The 14,952-nt window shown below is 46.9% G+C and overlaps 1 protein-coding gene and 1 long non-coding RNA gene across 8 annotated transcripts in view; one reads left to right on the forward strand and one right to left on the reverse strand.

Moving 5' to 3' along the window:
* Positions 1 to 9,580: 9,580 nt before the first annotated feature.
* LOC116653240 (uncharacterized) lies at positions 9,581 to 11,732 on the reverse strand. Of its 2 annotated transcripts, none has more exons than XR_014944199.1 (3): positions 11,216 to 11,732; positions 10,963 to 11,090; positions 9,581 to 10,869 (listed from the first exon to the last, which is right to left on the reverse strand). It is a non-coding gene; the product is annotated as an uncharacterized LOC116653240 (long non-coding RNA). The 2 variants fall into 2 exon arrangements; XR_014944198.1 differs by having other exon boundaries at positions 10,958 to 11,090.
* Positions 11,733 to 12,088: 356 nt separating this feature from the next.
* PHIP (PHIP subunit of CUL4-Ring ligase complex) overlaps positions 12,089 to 14,952 on the forward strand; it is a 98,143-nt gene continuing 95,279 nt past the window's right edge. For 5 of the 6 annotated variants that reach the window (XM_085541956.1, XM_085541958.1, XM_015859017.3 and 2 more), the window contains exons 1-4: positions 12,089 to 12,294; positions 12,382 to 12,440; positions 12,628 to 12,657; positions 12,762 to 12,821. In XM_085541956.1, coding sequence (XP_085398082.1) covers positions 12,249 to 12,294; positions 12,382 to 12,440; positions 12,628 to 12,657; positions 12,762 to 12,821 — 195 coding nt within the window. In that variant the 5' untranslated portion in view covers positions 12,089 to 12,248. The remainder of the gene's footprint in view (positions 12,295 to 12,381; positions 12,441 to 12,627; positions 12,658 to 12,761; positions 12,822 to 14,952) is intronic. The other variant, XM_085541959.1, reaches the window with a different exon arrangement.

The raw sequence follows: 14,952 nt of genomic DNA on the forward strand, positions 1-14,952 counted from the left end.
AACTTAAGACTGAATATAAAAGCAAATAGCGTTGTTATGTGCTAGGTAGTGTAATAAAGACTGCTATTGAGGTAAGTGCCAGTGCTGCTCTTGTGATGGGGTTGCCACAACCAAACAAGAGGAGTCTGTTCTCTGCATCCATGGGCACATGGTTTTGGAAGAAGTGTTAAAGTAAGTCACTGGTTTTGGCAATGGAAGGTAGAAGGCCTAATGGCTTCTCTTTTACTAAACCTCCAGCAGGGAGAAATGGAGTCCTTCAGTTAATGGGGCAGTCTCCAAACCTAACAGTTGTGGCACAAAATTCCCTTTATCGGCTTGACCAGATGAGTAGCTGCAGTTCAGAGGTAGGGTTGTGGTACAAACCTTTAACGAGAGCGAATTGACTTGGCTGAAGTTTAATGGAACACGCTACCCTGCTGACTCGAGTAATATATTTAATTTATCAGAAGCGCTTTGTAAATGCGGTGCTCTGTGGTGTTTTCATACGTGTGTCAGGTTCTCAGAGAAGCAGGAAACGTTGTGGAGAACTGTATCAAGTTGTAGAATGCCTTTATTTAATTAATTTAGACGGCACCTTCAAACATACGTAGCTGAGATACTTTGTGGGCATCTGGTGATCCACGGAGCTCACATCCATGTTTGAGTTTTGAAGTGTTACTTGAAAGTACCAGATGCCGCATCTCAGCTGCGAAGCAACTCGCATCATCAGTGTTTAATGATTGGCTGCTCTGTGCTTATACGCAGGGTTTGGGAGAACCCTCAGCTATTTGGCCTGTCTGGGAGGTAACGGATGCGTGCTTCAGGGTACCCACAACCATGTTATTGTTTTTGTTTTAATTGGGATCGTTTTCCAGTTTAGAGAAAGCAGGCACGTCAGAAGCAAGAGTGAATGATCAGAAAGCATCAGTGTTGTGTAGTTAAAGACCCCCCCCTTCCTTCCCTGAGCTTTATCTCGTGGCTGTTGCTTTCTGCTGCTTCCATGTCCTTGAGTGACCTTGGGCTAATTGCCTGTAGCAGCAAATGTTGCTCTTGTTATTTTGACTCTTGAAATGGCAAACACAGCGTTTTGTGAATGGAGAACTGCAGGAAAGACCCAAACATTTAGGGGGGTGCTAATGGAAAATTAATGCTTACGCTGAAGAGCAGAGAAAGTGAAGTAAGGGAAAGGGAGAAAGAATAGCAAGAAAATAGATTATTGGGGAACTTAAGAGATGTGTCAGTCCTCATGCTGGAATAAATAGCAGAACACAGGTATGAAAGAGTTCAAGTTCTAGTGGGGTAGAAATACTGATACATAAATATTTTTAAGCTTCCTTCAGGAGAACCAAGAAAAGACCCTTGAGAGAGAACATGGCTTGATTTTAAGTCAGTGTTACGTTCCTGATTGTAAGCCTCAAGTGCCACAATCTTCATTATGTTTCTGATAAAAGAGAAATTTGTGTAACCTAAAGGAAATTGTACAGCTGTGAAACAAATGGCCAGTGTGTGTTCTGTAAAGAGAAGGTGTCATCCAATGGGAGAGGGAAAAGTAACCTGAAATGTGAAGGACTGTTGCATCTCTTTGGAACAGATCACTTTTGACCTGGCAGCCTCCTTGGATCTTTATTCTCATTTACATCATTGTACGTGGGATGCTGCTGGGCAGCAGGTTGATGTAAAGCAACAAGTTGGCCCTTGTATTAATTTATATGGAATGAGTCTGTAGACTTCTACATTTGAGCTGAAGTGTAAAAAGATACAGGGGACTACGTGTAAAAGGGTTTGGCAGCAAGATCCTAACATCTTCCTGATGTAAGGACTGTTGTTCCCTTGTTTGTATTGAAACTCCCAGAGCAATGCTTTTACTAGTGGTTGAACTACTGCAAACGTAATGGCCAGGAGCAGCATTAGAATGGAATAAACAGACTTTTTGCCACATTTACAAACTGTGAACTTGCTGTAAATCTGTTGGCTTATGGATTATGACCCACAAATTGCCTTCTTTAAGGTCCAATCCTAAATTTATAACAAAATCATTAATGCCTTTTCTAAAGAAAACAGACGGGATGAGGAACGAGCTGTTTTCATAGGTTACTCTGTTTGTGATGAGCTGAAGCATTAGCAACAAAGTAGTTCACACAGAAGAAGCAGACTGTCAAGTGTTTGACTAGTATAGCAAAGCAGCGTTTCATTGTAACACCTTCTGGGATAGTTCTGGTGCAAAGTGACATAACTAACTCTGCTCTCTGCCTATTGATACTAATTATTTTCCCCACACACCAAATATGGATTGAATAGTTTTTTTATCAGCTGAGGATGAAGCTAGTAATATAAGTTCGTGCCTGAACAAGAAACTGAGCGCATGGGCCCATTGTGCTTAACTTTAACACTGAATTTGTTACTGTGGTGTAACTTGTAGGAATTATCATTGTTTTGACTCTCATTCGGAAAGAGATTTCAGACTTGAGGCCCATAGAAATGAATTTGTTTTTGGAAGATTTGAGGTTTCTAAGCTGCCTGGTACGGGTTTCACTCTAATAATGAACAATTTAACGTGAAACGATAGAACTTCTAAAGTGACAAGATAGAGTGTGGATGTAATGGCCTTGTCCAAGACTTCCACCCATTTCCAAGACCACGAATAAAAGTTTTAGAACTAGAACTTCTGCCTTACGTAGGACAGCTGGAAGGCCATTATTCTAGGACGGCTTTTCTTTTCTTAGAGGTATCAGAATATCACATTCTAATGATCTAATGTCTTAAACCAAGGCCCTCCTTATTTCTGATCATTTTCTGTAATGGAAAGAGGTGGAAGAAGACTTGAGCTCTTACAGGAAGATGAAGAGACTCATAACCACTAGGGATGTAAACGTGTAAATTGCACCTGGATTAATCAACAAGAAGAAAGGAGCAATGGGTCTAGAGAACTTGTTATTTACAGTCACTTCAGAGACATCTATTGTGCCCAGGAGGGAGGAGCTGGGGATGTCCCAAGGTCGGGTGGCAAGAAGACTCCCTCCAGGCTGCCCATGGGGGAGGAGAGGTGTGAATGCCCTGCAGGGACCAGCTGGAAAATGAATGGCAGGAAAAGAAAAGGGAGACAAGTAACCTGGGTTTGTAGGGGTGGAGAAACATCACTTCCTCATGCAACATGAGAAGCTGATTTTTCTAGGAACAGATGAAACGGGGAAACATGACAATATTTTGCATGTGTAAGGGAGCCCTGAGTATCCCTGTATCTTCCCCACCCCCACTAGACTTATATCAACAGTTCAGTTATTGCGTGTACTTTTGGTTCCCTCTGGGCTGCTGTGTATTTTGGTAATTAAGCATCACTTGGGCATTGGTGCCAAATTTCCACTTGTGGGATAACTACTGGTTGATGAACCTTTGCAGTCTGTCAGGAAGCTTTGCCAGCATGGGGAATGGGGGTGTGTGGAAGTTTGATCTATCAGAAAACTCAGACACTGAGTCTGAAACCTGGCATTAAAGACTTCCATACTGTATTATAGAGTCTTATAAACGTATCACATTTGGTTATTTCTTTTCCCCATAGGCGCTATTTAGAACACTATTCTAGGACCTCATTACTCTGCTCGTTAGAAACTCCCTGAACAGGGATGTAATTTTCCTTTGTTAGTTGTATCTGCCAGCATGTGAGCCTTCAGCCAAGCACGGCATTCGTGGTGACAGGTCACAGTGAAAGACCCCTAAAATCAGTAGGAGAGAATCTTTCATGATGTGAATGGAAGTCTGTATCCTCTACACTTCAGCTTATCTAGAAAAGAGGATAGAAGATAAAATCTCACTGTCTGTTTTTGGCATGAAGGTGGTGGTTGCATAGGATAAGGGGTCTGTCTATCTGGCATCAAGATGCCAAGAAGGTTGCTGTATACACAGGTGGCAACAGGTATCAACTTTGGAGGTGAGATAGGACGTTGCAGATGAAGGCAAACAATCCGGCATTTCAGGAAGGTGGTAAGTGAAGGTAACGGTGATGCTCCTTGTCTGGTGAATGCATCAGTTAACAGGGAGTCCTCTATGACCTGACTTGCCCTTTCAGAATGGGCACATGAAGTAGTATGCTGAAATCAGCCTGCAGTACCGAATGCCACAGTCTCAGAAATACCACATTCTTAGAAAAGTCAATGGCTGATCCAGTTTCTTTCAATAACAATAGCCTTGCTTTGTAACAGCAAACATGGAAGGTGCTGGCTGTCTCCTTGTACACTTGTTTACAGCAGCTCATCTCTGTGGTTGGCAGTTTGATATTCTGTCATTGTTGGGCTATGAACGGAGGGCTCTGTTACCTACCGCTTCTCTCAAAGCTGCCTGGTATTTTGCCTGCTCTTGAGACCTGCTTTCATCAGGTAACAAGAAGTCCCAAGCCCAAATCCCACATAAGAATTCATGTCAGTGCTCTTCATGTGTGAGCCTTCCTGCTCCTGCTGAGGTCTGGCGGTGTGTTTGATCACCTCAGCTCTCCTTTGCGTCGTGCCTTGAGCACCTTACCTGGATTCATTGTGAATGACTGCAGCCAGCTGTTCACTGCCTCTGACTGCAGGCAGTCAGCAGTTTGGAACACTGCAGAAGTTTGAGACCTGCTGTGAATCTCCCTGTTGGTTTAATTTATGTTTACCTCCATCTAACACTGTGTTGTCTCCTTTCAACTTTTCAGCAGCAATACTCTTTCTGTTTTCTAAGTTTCCATTTTCCACATTGTTTCTTCTTTCAGTGATCTTTACTGTAGTCCTGAGAAGCTTCTATGGTCAGTTGCTTGAACCTCAGCTGCCCTGTGCCCAGAGCTTTCATGGGATTTCCATCAACTAGAAGCAGAAAAATGCAGGTGATACCATGTTCTCTACTGATTATGCCGTAAGTTTAGGATCCCTGCACCCCAAATTCTTGCTGGTTTTGATTTTTAGAAGTGGATCACAGTGGCAGCCTTTGGCTTTCAGTTTGTCTCCATGTCACTGAGCTGGCAAGTTAATGGTGCCGGGGTGGGTCCATGTGGGCCATGTGGGCCCAAGCTGTGCCCAACTCCTCTGCATGCATCCCTGCTGTGGCTCGGGGCTCAGCTCAGCCCAAGCTGTAACTACCAAAGCAGGACAGCTGTGTCTGCACTATCAGAGTTTTGACAGTATGAGCATGGCCAGAGTGTGGCAGTCAGCCCCAGAGTGTGAGCACTGGTACAATTTGGCTTACTAGCACTGACAGGATTCAAAGCAGAAGGAAGCAGTCGAAGCCTCTGTGATCTGAAGTTTCTGATTCTAAGCCTTTGGGATAAACTAATTGTTTCTTAATTCAGGCATTTACCTGAAGGATGAAGGGCTGGCACAGCCTGCTTCCAGCACACCAAAGGAACGTATATTTCTTTTAATCTTATTTTTTCCAGCTTTTAAAATAGCTTTATGCTGACTCTGGGGTTTGTTGCAGCACTGGTGTTCTACCTCGACTGCTGGTTCACCCACTGCTTTCTAACCACGTCTGTTCCACATTCACCTCATAAATACAGTGAACCCAAAGACTCTGGGAAGTATTTTTGGTAGTTTGTTAGTCAGCTCTTTTCTGCTTATACAAAACAACTTCACCAGAATTCTCTGAAACATACCTGCGGGCTGAAGTTTAAGCTTTAATCTGAGACATTAACATGGGTTCTGATGCAATTTTGATTAACAGGATCCAAGTGATCCTTTCTTTGATATTCAGTGTGCTGTGTGCAGCGTCACCTCCTGCAGCTCAGCGGAACAGCACACCTTGTTCTTCTCCACCCCCCTGATTTGTATGAATTGTATTAGATTACATGGGAGAATTTGTGTTTTCTATTTTTATTTTTCAGCTTGCATGAATTTGATGGTTCTTATTTTATTTTTTTTTTAATCTAGAAGAAAATAAACCTTGTAAGCCTCAGCTTTCATTTCTAATAAATGCCTTACAGATAAGGCTTAAAGCATGACCCAGCTGTTCTGTCAGACCGAACCTGCCTGGCATGCAGACATCTAAAAACCCAGTATTTCTGAGTGAAGATTTAATGGAGTCCCAACCCCTCGAACGCTGCCATGCCGGTGTGCTATTTGAGTATTTTACAAGGTGACTCAAACACCATTTGTATGTACGCAGGGGGGGCAGTGAATCCCACCCACTCATTTGTCTCTGAAGACACTTTCAAACACATACACAGAAAGGCATCACGTTTACTAAACAGATGCATTTCTATCATGGCTGGGATAATGAACTCCAAAGTTAGAACTGTGTTAAAAGTAACCTGTGCATTTCCCTAAGCGCTCGGTCTAGTCATCGTAAAACATCTCGTTTCTTTACATTAGTAGATTGAGTTTTAGTATTATTCAGTGCTTTTCTTACAAGGGCCTGCTGAGAGGCAATTAGGAGTAGTGAAACTTGATGCTGAAAGATCAAGTTCAATTCCTTTTTTTATTTGATCTCAGAAGCCTGAGCTTTAATAAAACACACCCATGCAAAAAGCAGCAGCGTGCAAAAGCTGCACATCCCACTTCAAGATCACCTGCCTGTGGGACACTGACCCCAAGCGGAGTGAGAATGCCTATAGCAGAGACTTGAGCATCACTTGTAGATCCCTGAAGGGATTCTCAGGTCCCCAGAGCTGTCCATTCTGACCTGGGAGCCACAGAGCTGCTTGTCTTACTTGCAAGCAGGATGCAAGAAGAATTCCCAGAGCGCGCTTACCACATGTACACCACCAAAATGGCGGCCCGGCCCTGACACAGCAGCTCTGCGGCTTTTACCCACTGGGGTGTGTTGGGAAACACCGGTTCAGTTCATATTCTTCCCCTCGTAGGTGAACACGGAAGAGAACTAAATATTAAGAAATGTGGATTCACAGCCCAGGATTTTCTCAAAAGATGTAGCAGTAAGTGGGGATCGGGACCTCAACGATGTGTGCTCTGTGGATGAGTGACAGATCACACACACTGTGCCAAGTTGGCACAGCCAGCCAAACCGTTCAATGCTAACAGCATGGGAGTCTTATGCTCTAAGTGCAAATATTGGTACTCCTCACGTTACGTCGCTGTTATGTTGGGGAAAGCAGATATTTCTACACCTTAGAAATAGAAACACGTCGCAGCTTTAAATGAAATCAAACCACATTTGAAGGAAAGTCAGGAGAAATGAAGCATCACCTCAGCGCCAGCAATGCAGCAACGCTGGGGTGGATCAGACTAATGACCCTTCCTTCTGCGTTCTGCAATCACAGGGTGTTCCTACCGCTAAATGTCAGCTCTTCAGACTGCTGACATCTCTGCTCCAGTGATTCTGAGGCAAAAGTGGAGGCAAGACAGCTATATTTTGTGATGGGGACAAAGCTGCACTTTTTATTTGAAATTATTCGACTGTTTCAGTTCTTGGACTATGTCCTGGTGTTTACAGAAGACCCTGCTCTGTCTTTAACACAGGTATTTGGCATGCTATGCTATATCTTACCTTCGTCACATATTTGATTCTATTTTCTCAGTGCTTAGTTCTATTTCCCAGAATTACTTTGTGTTGATCCTAACTGCTTTCCTCACCTACCTCTGAACTGTGATTCTTTGGGGACAAGGCGGAAGAGCCAGCTCAGAATTCCAACATAATGTGTACCATCAGCTTCATCTTAGAGTTCTAAGGGGGAAAAAACCCACACACCCATATTCTCAATGGTGAGTACATAATAAATAGAGTTTTAAAAAGATTTATGACCAGATATCAAATATAGCCTGTCTTAGGAGCCCATCAGGAGCATAAACACTCACTTCTCCCCACAGATAATTTTGAATGTAACATCACAACGTTTTACCAATGTTGATCTCCCGCCCTTCTCTGGGCAGATCTCTGATGTTTCTCAGCCTCCTCTGGTTTAATCCAAACTGCACCGTGCATATCTGCAAACACCAAAATATTTGTCCTTCAGCCTTTCCTGTAATTACAAGCGTATCAGACCCTATCTCGGATAACAGCGTGGCAGAATCTCTCCAGTTATTACATTGATGTTAATCTGTAACAGTCCGCTGCATTAACTTTGTGGAAGTTCCATGGCTACACCACTGGAAAGTACAGTAACTAAGAGCGACCTAAGAAAATAACTACCAGTATAGGAAGGAATGGTGTAAATGCACTTTTCCCCTCCTCCTCGCTTGGTTTTGGGTATGCCTCCTCTAAAATACACCCTGCACATTTGTCATTGGGAAGTCTCACTTAGGAAAACCCACAAACCACAATCCTTAATATTCTGAGGAAACTTTCCACATGTCATATGGACGTGAAACCGAAGGTGGCAAAGATCCCCAGTTCTCTGTGAAGAGCAGCCCAAGGGCTAAAGTAGTACAACAGAATCACAGAATTATCAAGGTTGGAAAAGACCTTGAAGATCATCCAGTCCAACCATCGACAGATCGATCTTTTTGTTGTAGTTGTCCGGATAGCTCGGCAGTGTATTCAGCATAGGAAATAGGACTGTCCAACTGATTCGGTAACTTTAATCAAAACTCTTTTACAGGGGTGCAAACTAAACAACTTCAAAATAAAAAGAGGAAAAAAAACCCTAAGCTAGTAGAAGTCCTTTATTCGGTAGGAACTGCGTAAGTCTAATGCTTAGTTTCTCTGTATAAGGGAATTTTTTTGTGTCCGTTCAGAGATTTAATAGCGAAACTGAAAGAATGTCGCAGTTGCTGCAGTTTATATGTATTTGGGTAACAACAGGCTGCAGAGGATGAATTCCAGCCAGACTCGTTTACTACTCAAAATACAAATGGCAGGCAGATCTAACATCAGAAGCTTGATGCTGTAGTTCATAATTTATTGTTTATTTTTTACACATATATGTCACGTGAAAAAAACCACAGCGACTTTTTTATAGGTGACTTGGATGTAGCTCTACTGCCTGTGGAAGATTGCTCATAAATATATTAGAGGTGAACCGATCTGCATACTTATAAAACATGAACTTGCCGATGTTGATGGTACTTTGGGTACTATGAATTTCTAATCCCGCGCTGCTTTCCACCACCATGAGAAGAAAACAAAAGGAGAAGAGGCTTATTTTGGGCTAATGAGGAAGACGTCCACATTCTTTGCCAAAGGGTGCACTGAAAAATGTAAAGAAAGGCGCAGGATTGAAGCACACGGCTCAGAATTTGGTGCCTGGTGTGGGCAGGTCACACCGGTTACGCCAGCCATAAGGAGCTGTCCAGTGGCAGGGCTCAGCCAGGTCACCAGTGCAGCGTGCAGAGGGGATGCATTTCAGGCATGAGGCATAAACGAGTGAGTATTTAATACCATTTTGATGTGAAGCTCTTCTGTTAAACTGTAGGTTATTATTTAAAAGAGCAGAAGGCGTTTACTCAAGGTAGTGTTGTATTTTGGCACAGTGGGTTCTTTCTGCAGATAGAGAATATACACGATAACAATGAAACAAAGTTGGCTGGCTCCATAGTAACATCCCTCTCTTCTCACCCTTGGAAAATTAACAGTTGGCTTCAAGAGTAAGAACCAACACTCAGAAAGAAAAGATGAGCAACTGGTGGTGATCGTTCCCACTGCGGGGGGAGGAAGGGGAAAATGAAACAAAACACATCGACCAAGGAAGCTCAGTTAATGCTTTATGTTGTTCTCAGCCCCCCCAACCCCCAATATTGTGCTTCAAATATTTAGCTACATTGTCCAGCCCGGCGATTTACAAACCATAAATACTTCCCTTTGTCTATAAAGAAAAGCCCAGATTTCACAAGGAACAGAAAGCCTTTCACAGCGAGCGCCGCAGCCAGCGAGCAGCGCACTTTCTGGTTACAGCGAGATTAAACCACGCTGATAAACTAATGTATGGGGAAATATTAATAATGGGAAAGTAATTAAAAACAATAACAAGCAAAAATTAAAAGAAAACAAACAAACAAACAACAACAAACCCTACACAAAAATCAAGGAGAAATCAAAGATACTACATACATCCTTAGTTCCCCACAGCAAACAGTAATTGAAGGACATCCCCATCTGAAAGTCACAATCTTTGTATCTGCAAGAGTAGGCAGTGCTGTCAGTGTTAAAACAGCCAAATCGCCAGATTGAAATAATTGCAGATTTGCATTTTTTACTCAAACGATTATTATACCCAAAGAAGAAAAATAATTCCTCTCTTCCCCCCCTTAAATTGAGATCTTTCAGAGTGAAAACAGCTCATAAAAAAACAACCAAACCATTAAATCTCAGTGATAAAACAGCAGCGATGCGTTTGTACTTAAGGATAACGCAAGGTGATAAATCACGCGAAGGAAGGAGAATCATTTGAAAGCAACAACACTTGAATCTATAAAAATCAGAGCTGGAGGTATTTTTCTCCACGTAACAAAAACATTCTCCGCTGAATTGAGATGGGAGAAATAACAAAAATCCCGTGAACCCCCCTTAAAATTAACAGTATTTATAGCTGCTGCTGCAGGAATTTTTACAACTGGCCTGAGCTCGTCTTAGCAGACAGCAACAACCCCACATCTTGTGTCACGGCCAGTGGGGCTCTGTGTTAAGCCACAGATAAGCAAGGAGAAAAAATCAGATCTCATCAGTAAGGAGAAGCGGGATGTGCGTTTGTGAGAGCTCTCATTGAGTGCTGCCTGTAGCACTGCTGTGCTCAGGGACTGCGATTCCATTTTGGGAGGCGCTCTAAAACATTAAATAAAAGACAAAAACCTTTATTTTGGCATCAAAACGTTTTGATTCTGTGGCTGGAATTTGAAGCACATCGAGGAAAGTTACGAGTCGCCATAGAACGGGGAAGCTCACTATATCCACGGCGGTTTTCATCTGCTTTCAGACTCCTTAACCGATACAAATCCCCTCTTCGTCGTGGGGTAGGTTGATGCCGTACATTAGTGAGCTTTCCTATATGTAAACACCAAGGGAAATTAAAATGTTAATGGCAGCACTCGCACAGCCCTTTGTTGTGAGAGCCACCTCCGAGAGACGATACCGTACACGTCGTGAAGAACGACCCGAGTCACTTCATTTCATCAGCCTTTATTTGACACCGGATGATCCAATTTTGCCATTTCGATTCTGCTCAAAGCGTTTATTTCAAACGGAGCCCAAAGACAGAACGGGAGCTGGTACACAAGGGGAGACGCGGACATTTTGAGCCGCACGGAAGGTGCCCAGCTCCGGATACAGCGCGGAGCCGGGCCGGCACAACGCGAAACGGATGGCAGCGCTCAGCGACACCGCGACTTACCGGGCCGGGATGGCGATCGTCGTCCATTTCTATTTATTTACTCTTTATAAATGGAGGGTGACCGCGGGTCTCGCTTCACCTGTACCGCTTTTACCCCGGTCCGGCCCACCCGTGCCCGCAGCCCCGAGCGGCCGGCAGTTATTTACCTCACGGCGCGTCCGAGGCCGAGCGGCGATTCAAGGCGCCACGATCGCTCTGACGGCTTTTTTTCTGCGAGGAGAAGAACGATTAAAATAAAAACAATAAAAAAATAAAAGAAAAATGTTTAAAAAAGCGGAAAAATAATATATATATTTTTTCTTTCTTGTCCTGCAAGCAGCACAAGGAACCGCAGCGCCGTGTCACTTGCACGCCCCGAGGCCTCGCGGGGAGCCGGCGGGGAGCAGCAGGGGGAGGCAGCAGGAGGGTCGCGGTGCCGCCCCCTCCGAAGCGGCGCTGCCCGGGGGCGCTGTGCCCGCTGGGCTCGGCTCTGCGCTGCGCTGCGCTGCGCCATCCGCTCGGCCACTTCCCGGCTCCCGCTGCCCGCTCGGCCCCGCCTCCCATCGCAGCTCGCTCCGTATCCCTCCGCGCTCCGGCCGCCCGCCCGCTCGGCGCAGAGAAGAGAAAGCGGCCTCCCCTCATCCCGCCCGCCGCCTTCCCGCCCGCCCCGCCTCCGCCGCTCCGACATCTTCTCCCCTCGCGAGCCGCCCGGGCCGCCGGTCAACGCTGTTCCCCTCGGTGTCGGCGGGGCGGGAGCCGCGGGCCGCCCGTCCTCCCTCCCCGCCCGGGGACTTGGGGGGAGGGGCGCCGCGCTGCGGGGCTGAGGCGGGGGGCGCGGAGCGGAGCGGAGGAGGAAGGGACTCTTTCTCCGCGCGGAAGGATCGCGCTGGCGGCGGCTGGCGGTGGCGGCGGCGTCGCGGGCGGCCGCGAGTTGTTGTTTCCTCCTCCCGCCGCCGCGCTGCCCGCGGGGCGAATGCCGGAGCACAGGCGCTGCCCGCGGAGCCGGCGGTGACGGGCGCGGCCCCCCCCGCGACATCCCGCTTCGCCCCTCGCCATGTCCGGGGACGGCGGCGGCAGGCACACGGCGGAGCTGCGAGCGGGTGAGTGCCGGGCGGGAGGGGGGGAAGAAAGGGCGGGCGGGCGACGGGGCCGGGAGCCGCAGCCCTCACCCTGCCCTCTCCCCGCAGAGCTCTACTTCCTCATCGCCCGCTTTCTGGAGGACGGGCCCTGCCAGCAAGCGGCTCAGGTACGGACTGCGCGGGCGGATGGCGCCGGGCCTGGCCGGGAAAGGAGGAGGAGGAGGCGGCGGAGCGTGAGGGGGGGGGGGGAGCCTCGCGGCGCGCGCCCACCGCCCCCTCTGTCCTCCTTCCTAATTTTATTCTCCGTTTCGCCCCTTCCCTGCCCCCCCCCGTCCCCTTTTGTTGCTGCCGCAGGTCCTGATCCGAGAAGTGGCGGAGAAAGAGGTAAGCGCGGCCCGCCCCGCCCGCGGCGCCCCCCCCCCCCTCCGCCCCTTCCCTCTGCCTCCCGCCCCCGGGCCGGCCCCGCTCACTGTCCGCTCCCCCCGCAGCTGCTGCCCAAGCGCACGGACTGGACGGGCAAGGAGCACCCGCGCAGCTACCAGAACCTGGTAAGGCACCGCCGGGCCGCGCTCTGCGTGCGGGGCTTCGCCGCTTCTCCCTTTGCTTTTTCTCCCCTTCCCTGAGCTGCCTACCCGATAAAAATTGAATTTCCCGCAAAAAAAGAAGGAGGGGAGGAAAAGGAGGAAAAAAAAAAAAAAAAAAACTTGAAAAAAAAAAATTCCGAACTTGTTTCTTTCTTTATTTTTTTTTTTTCCCCCTCTTTCATTTTCTTTATTGCCGTATTTATGTGTCGGGATCTCGCCGAGCCCCCGTCTCCTCTCGCCGCTCTGGAGGGGCGCAGCTCGCGGCCGCACTGCGCGAGGCGCGGAGGCGCCGTACGGACACGCAGCGCGTCACGGGGGCGCGCCGAGGGGCGGGGCCGAGCGGGGGGCGCGCGGCCGGGGCCGCCGGTCGGTAGTGATGCCGGGTGTAGCTCCAGCTGTACCGCCAGCAGGCGGCAGCGCCCCGCACACACAATGGCTCCGAACCGCGGCCATCCGCACGGCCACATCCATTGCCAGGGGCCACATCCCTGCTAGGGGGCCCATCCGTGCCAGGGGGCCGTGGATCCGAAGTGCAGAGTGTGCCGAGCTGAGCTGCCAGGTTCTGAGCGCAGATGCAGGTTGTTTTGCTCTTGGGTTCCTTAGGGTTATTATTATTATTATTGTTTTCTAAATCCTCTTTTTGTTCTTACCGTGTGCTCTCACAGCAGGTTAGCCAAGGTGCTACTTGCAGTGGTGTATTTCTCGCTAGCAGTGGTGGGCCTGAATCCATCCATCCACCTCTGTTTTCTGGTGCTAGTTGGGAAGCTGAACTTTAGGTGTCTTAGCAACTTGTTGCCGGTTCTGTTTTCAGTACTGTGCTGTAATTCAGCCTCTACCTGCTAATGTTGTGTCCCTGGAAGGCTGAGCCATGCCTGTCCCAGTAGTGCTTCCCTCCAGGCTGCATGAGTTGGTTCTGAGCTCAGGCAGCTGTGGCGCAAGTGGTAGAAGTGCCGCTCTGCTACACAGGGCTCGAATCCCGGGGGCTGGACTCGATGATCTCTAAGGTCCCTTCCAACCCATACAAGACTATGATACTGTGAACTTAGAGCTCACCCCTCAGGAGAAAGAGCAGCCCCCATCCCAGCCATTAAGCCCTGCTCACGTTTGTTGTTCTAGACGCATGTAGGTGAATGGCACAACATGAATCGTGGGTGCTGACTGCGCTTGGAACACTTTATTTATTGCATTGTGGTTTTCTTTTTCTAAACCATGAAGTAGGTTTGGCCAATGCATTGTAACACACGTGGGTGTCAAAACACTGAGAGCGATTGGCCTGTTGGAAACATGTTCCTGGATGGTGACACTTTCTCATTTTCTTGAGATTAAAGATAAGAAAAAACTCTACCAGGAATTTTAAAGTGCTGATACTTGGCCAATTAAACTATTAATGAATATGTTTTAATTCATTCTTTTTAAGACCATGTTATCTATTTCAAACAGTGATCATCCATGACTTGGTAAAACTTGACGTGAACCTTTCTCTTAATGTGTTTTGTGTTTCAAAGACCAGAGGTGCAGCTTTGGTGTCGAATGGGTTTGGGGTTCTTCTGAGTCATCAGTGTGTAAGAAAAACGTGGACAGAGAAAGCAAGGAAGAAAATGGAAAGGTTGAGCTAAGAAGTCTTAATGAGAAATGAGCTCGTTCAGACTCTTCTTTCCAAGTATCTTTTGTTTGCTGGAATGTAGGTAAATACCTCATTTAGCCAGTGGAAGTGTGTAAGAGCTTAACATGTGCATCTTACAGTTTGGCCTTGAGCATGAGTACACGTGTTTGAGAATATGGTAGTGATTGGATCCTTTCTCTTTTCCTCCTCCTTTATTCTTAAGACTTTCTTCTAGTATTAAGCGTTGATCAGGAAGTTTTCCTATTCTGCCTCGTCCTACCTTGGAGTTGAGAGAGAGGAGGAAAAGAAGTTGGTTACTTTGTGTTGGATCCTCTCTTCCTTATGTTGGCTTTAGCTTTCCCTGTCAAAGTTGTGTGAACTTTGTAGCACTTGACGTTTCAGGCTCCTGAAAACCCTGCAGAAGTGTATCTGCAGGGTGTGGGTTACATTTGATACAAAGAAGTGTTGTTCACTTGTTACATTCAACAGAAA

This window comes from Coturnix japonica, chromosome 3, assembly GCF_054131305.1.
Source record: "Coturnix japonica strain WE chromosome 3, WE-NBRP24, whole genome shotgun sequence".
NCBI classification, from domain to species: domain Eukaryota; kingdom Metazoa; phylum Chordata; class Aves; order Galliformes; family Phasianidae; genus Coturnix; species Coturnix japonica.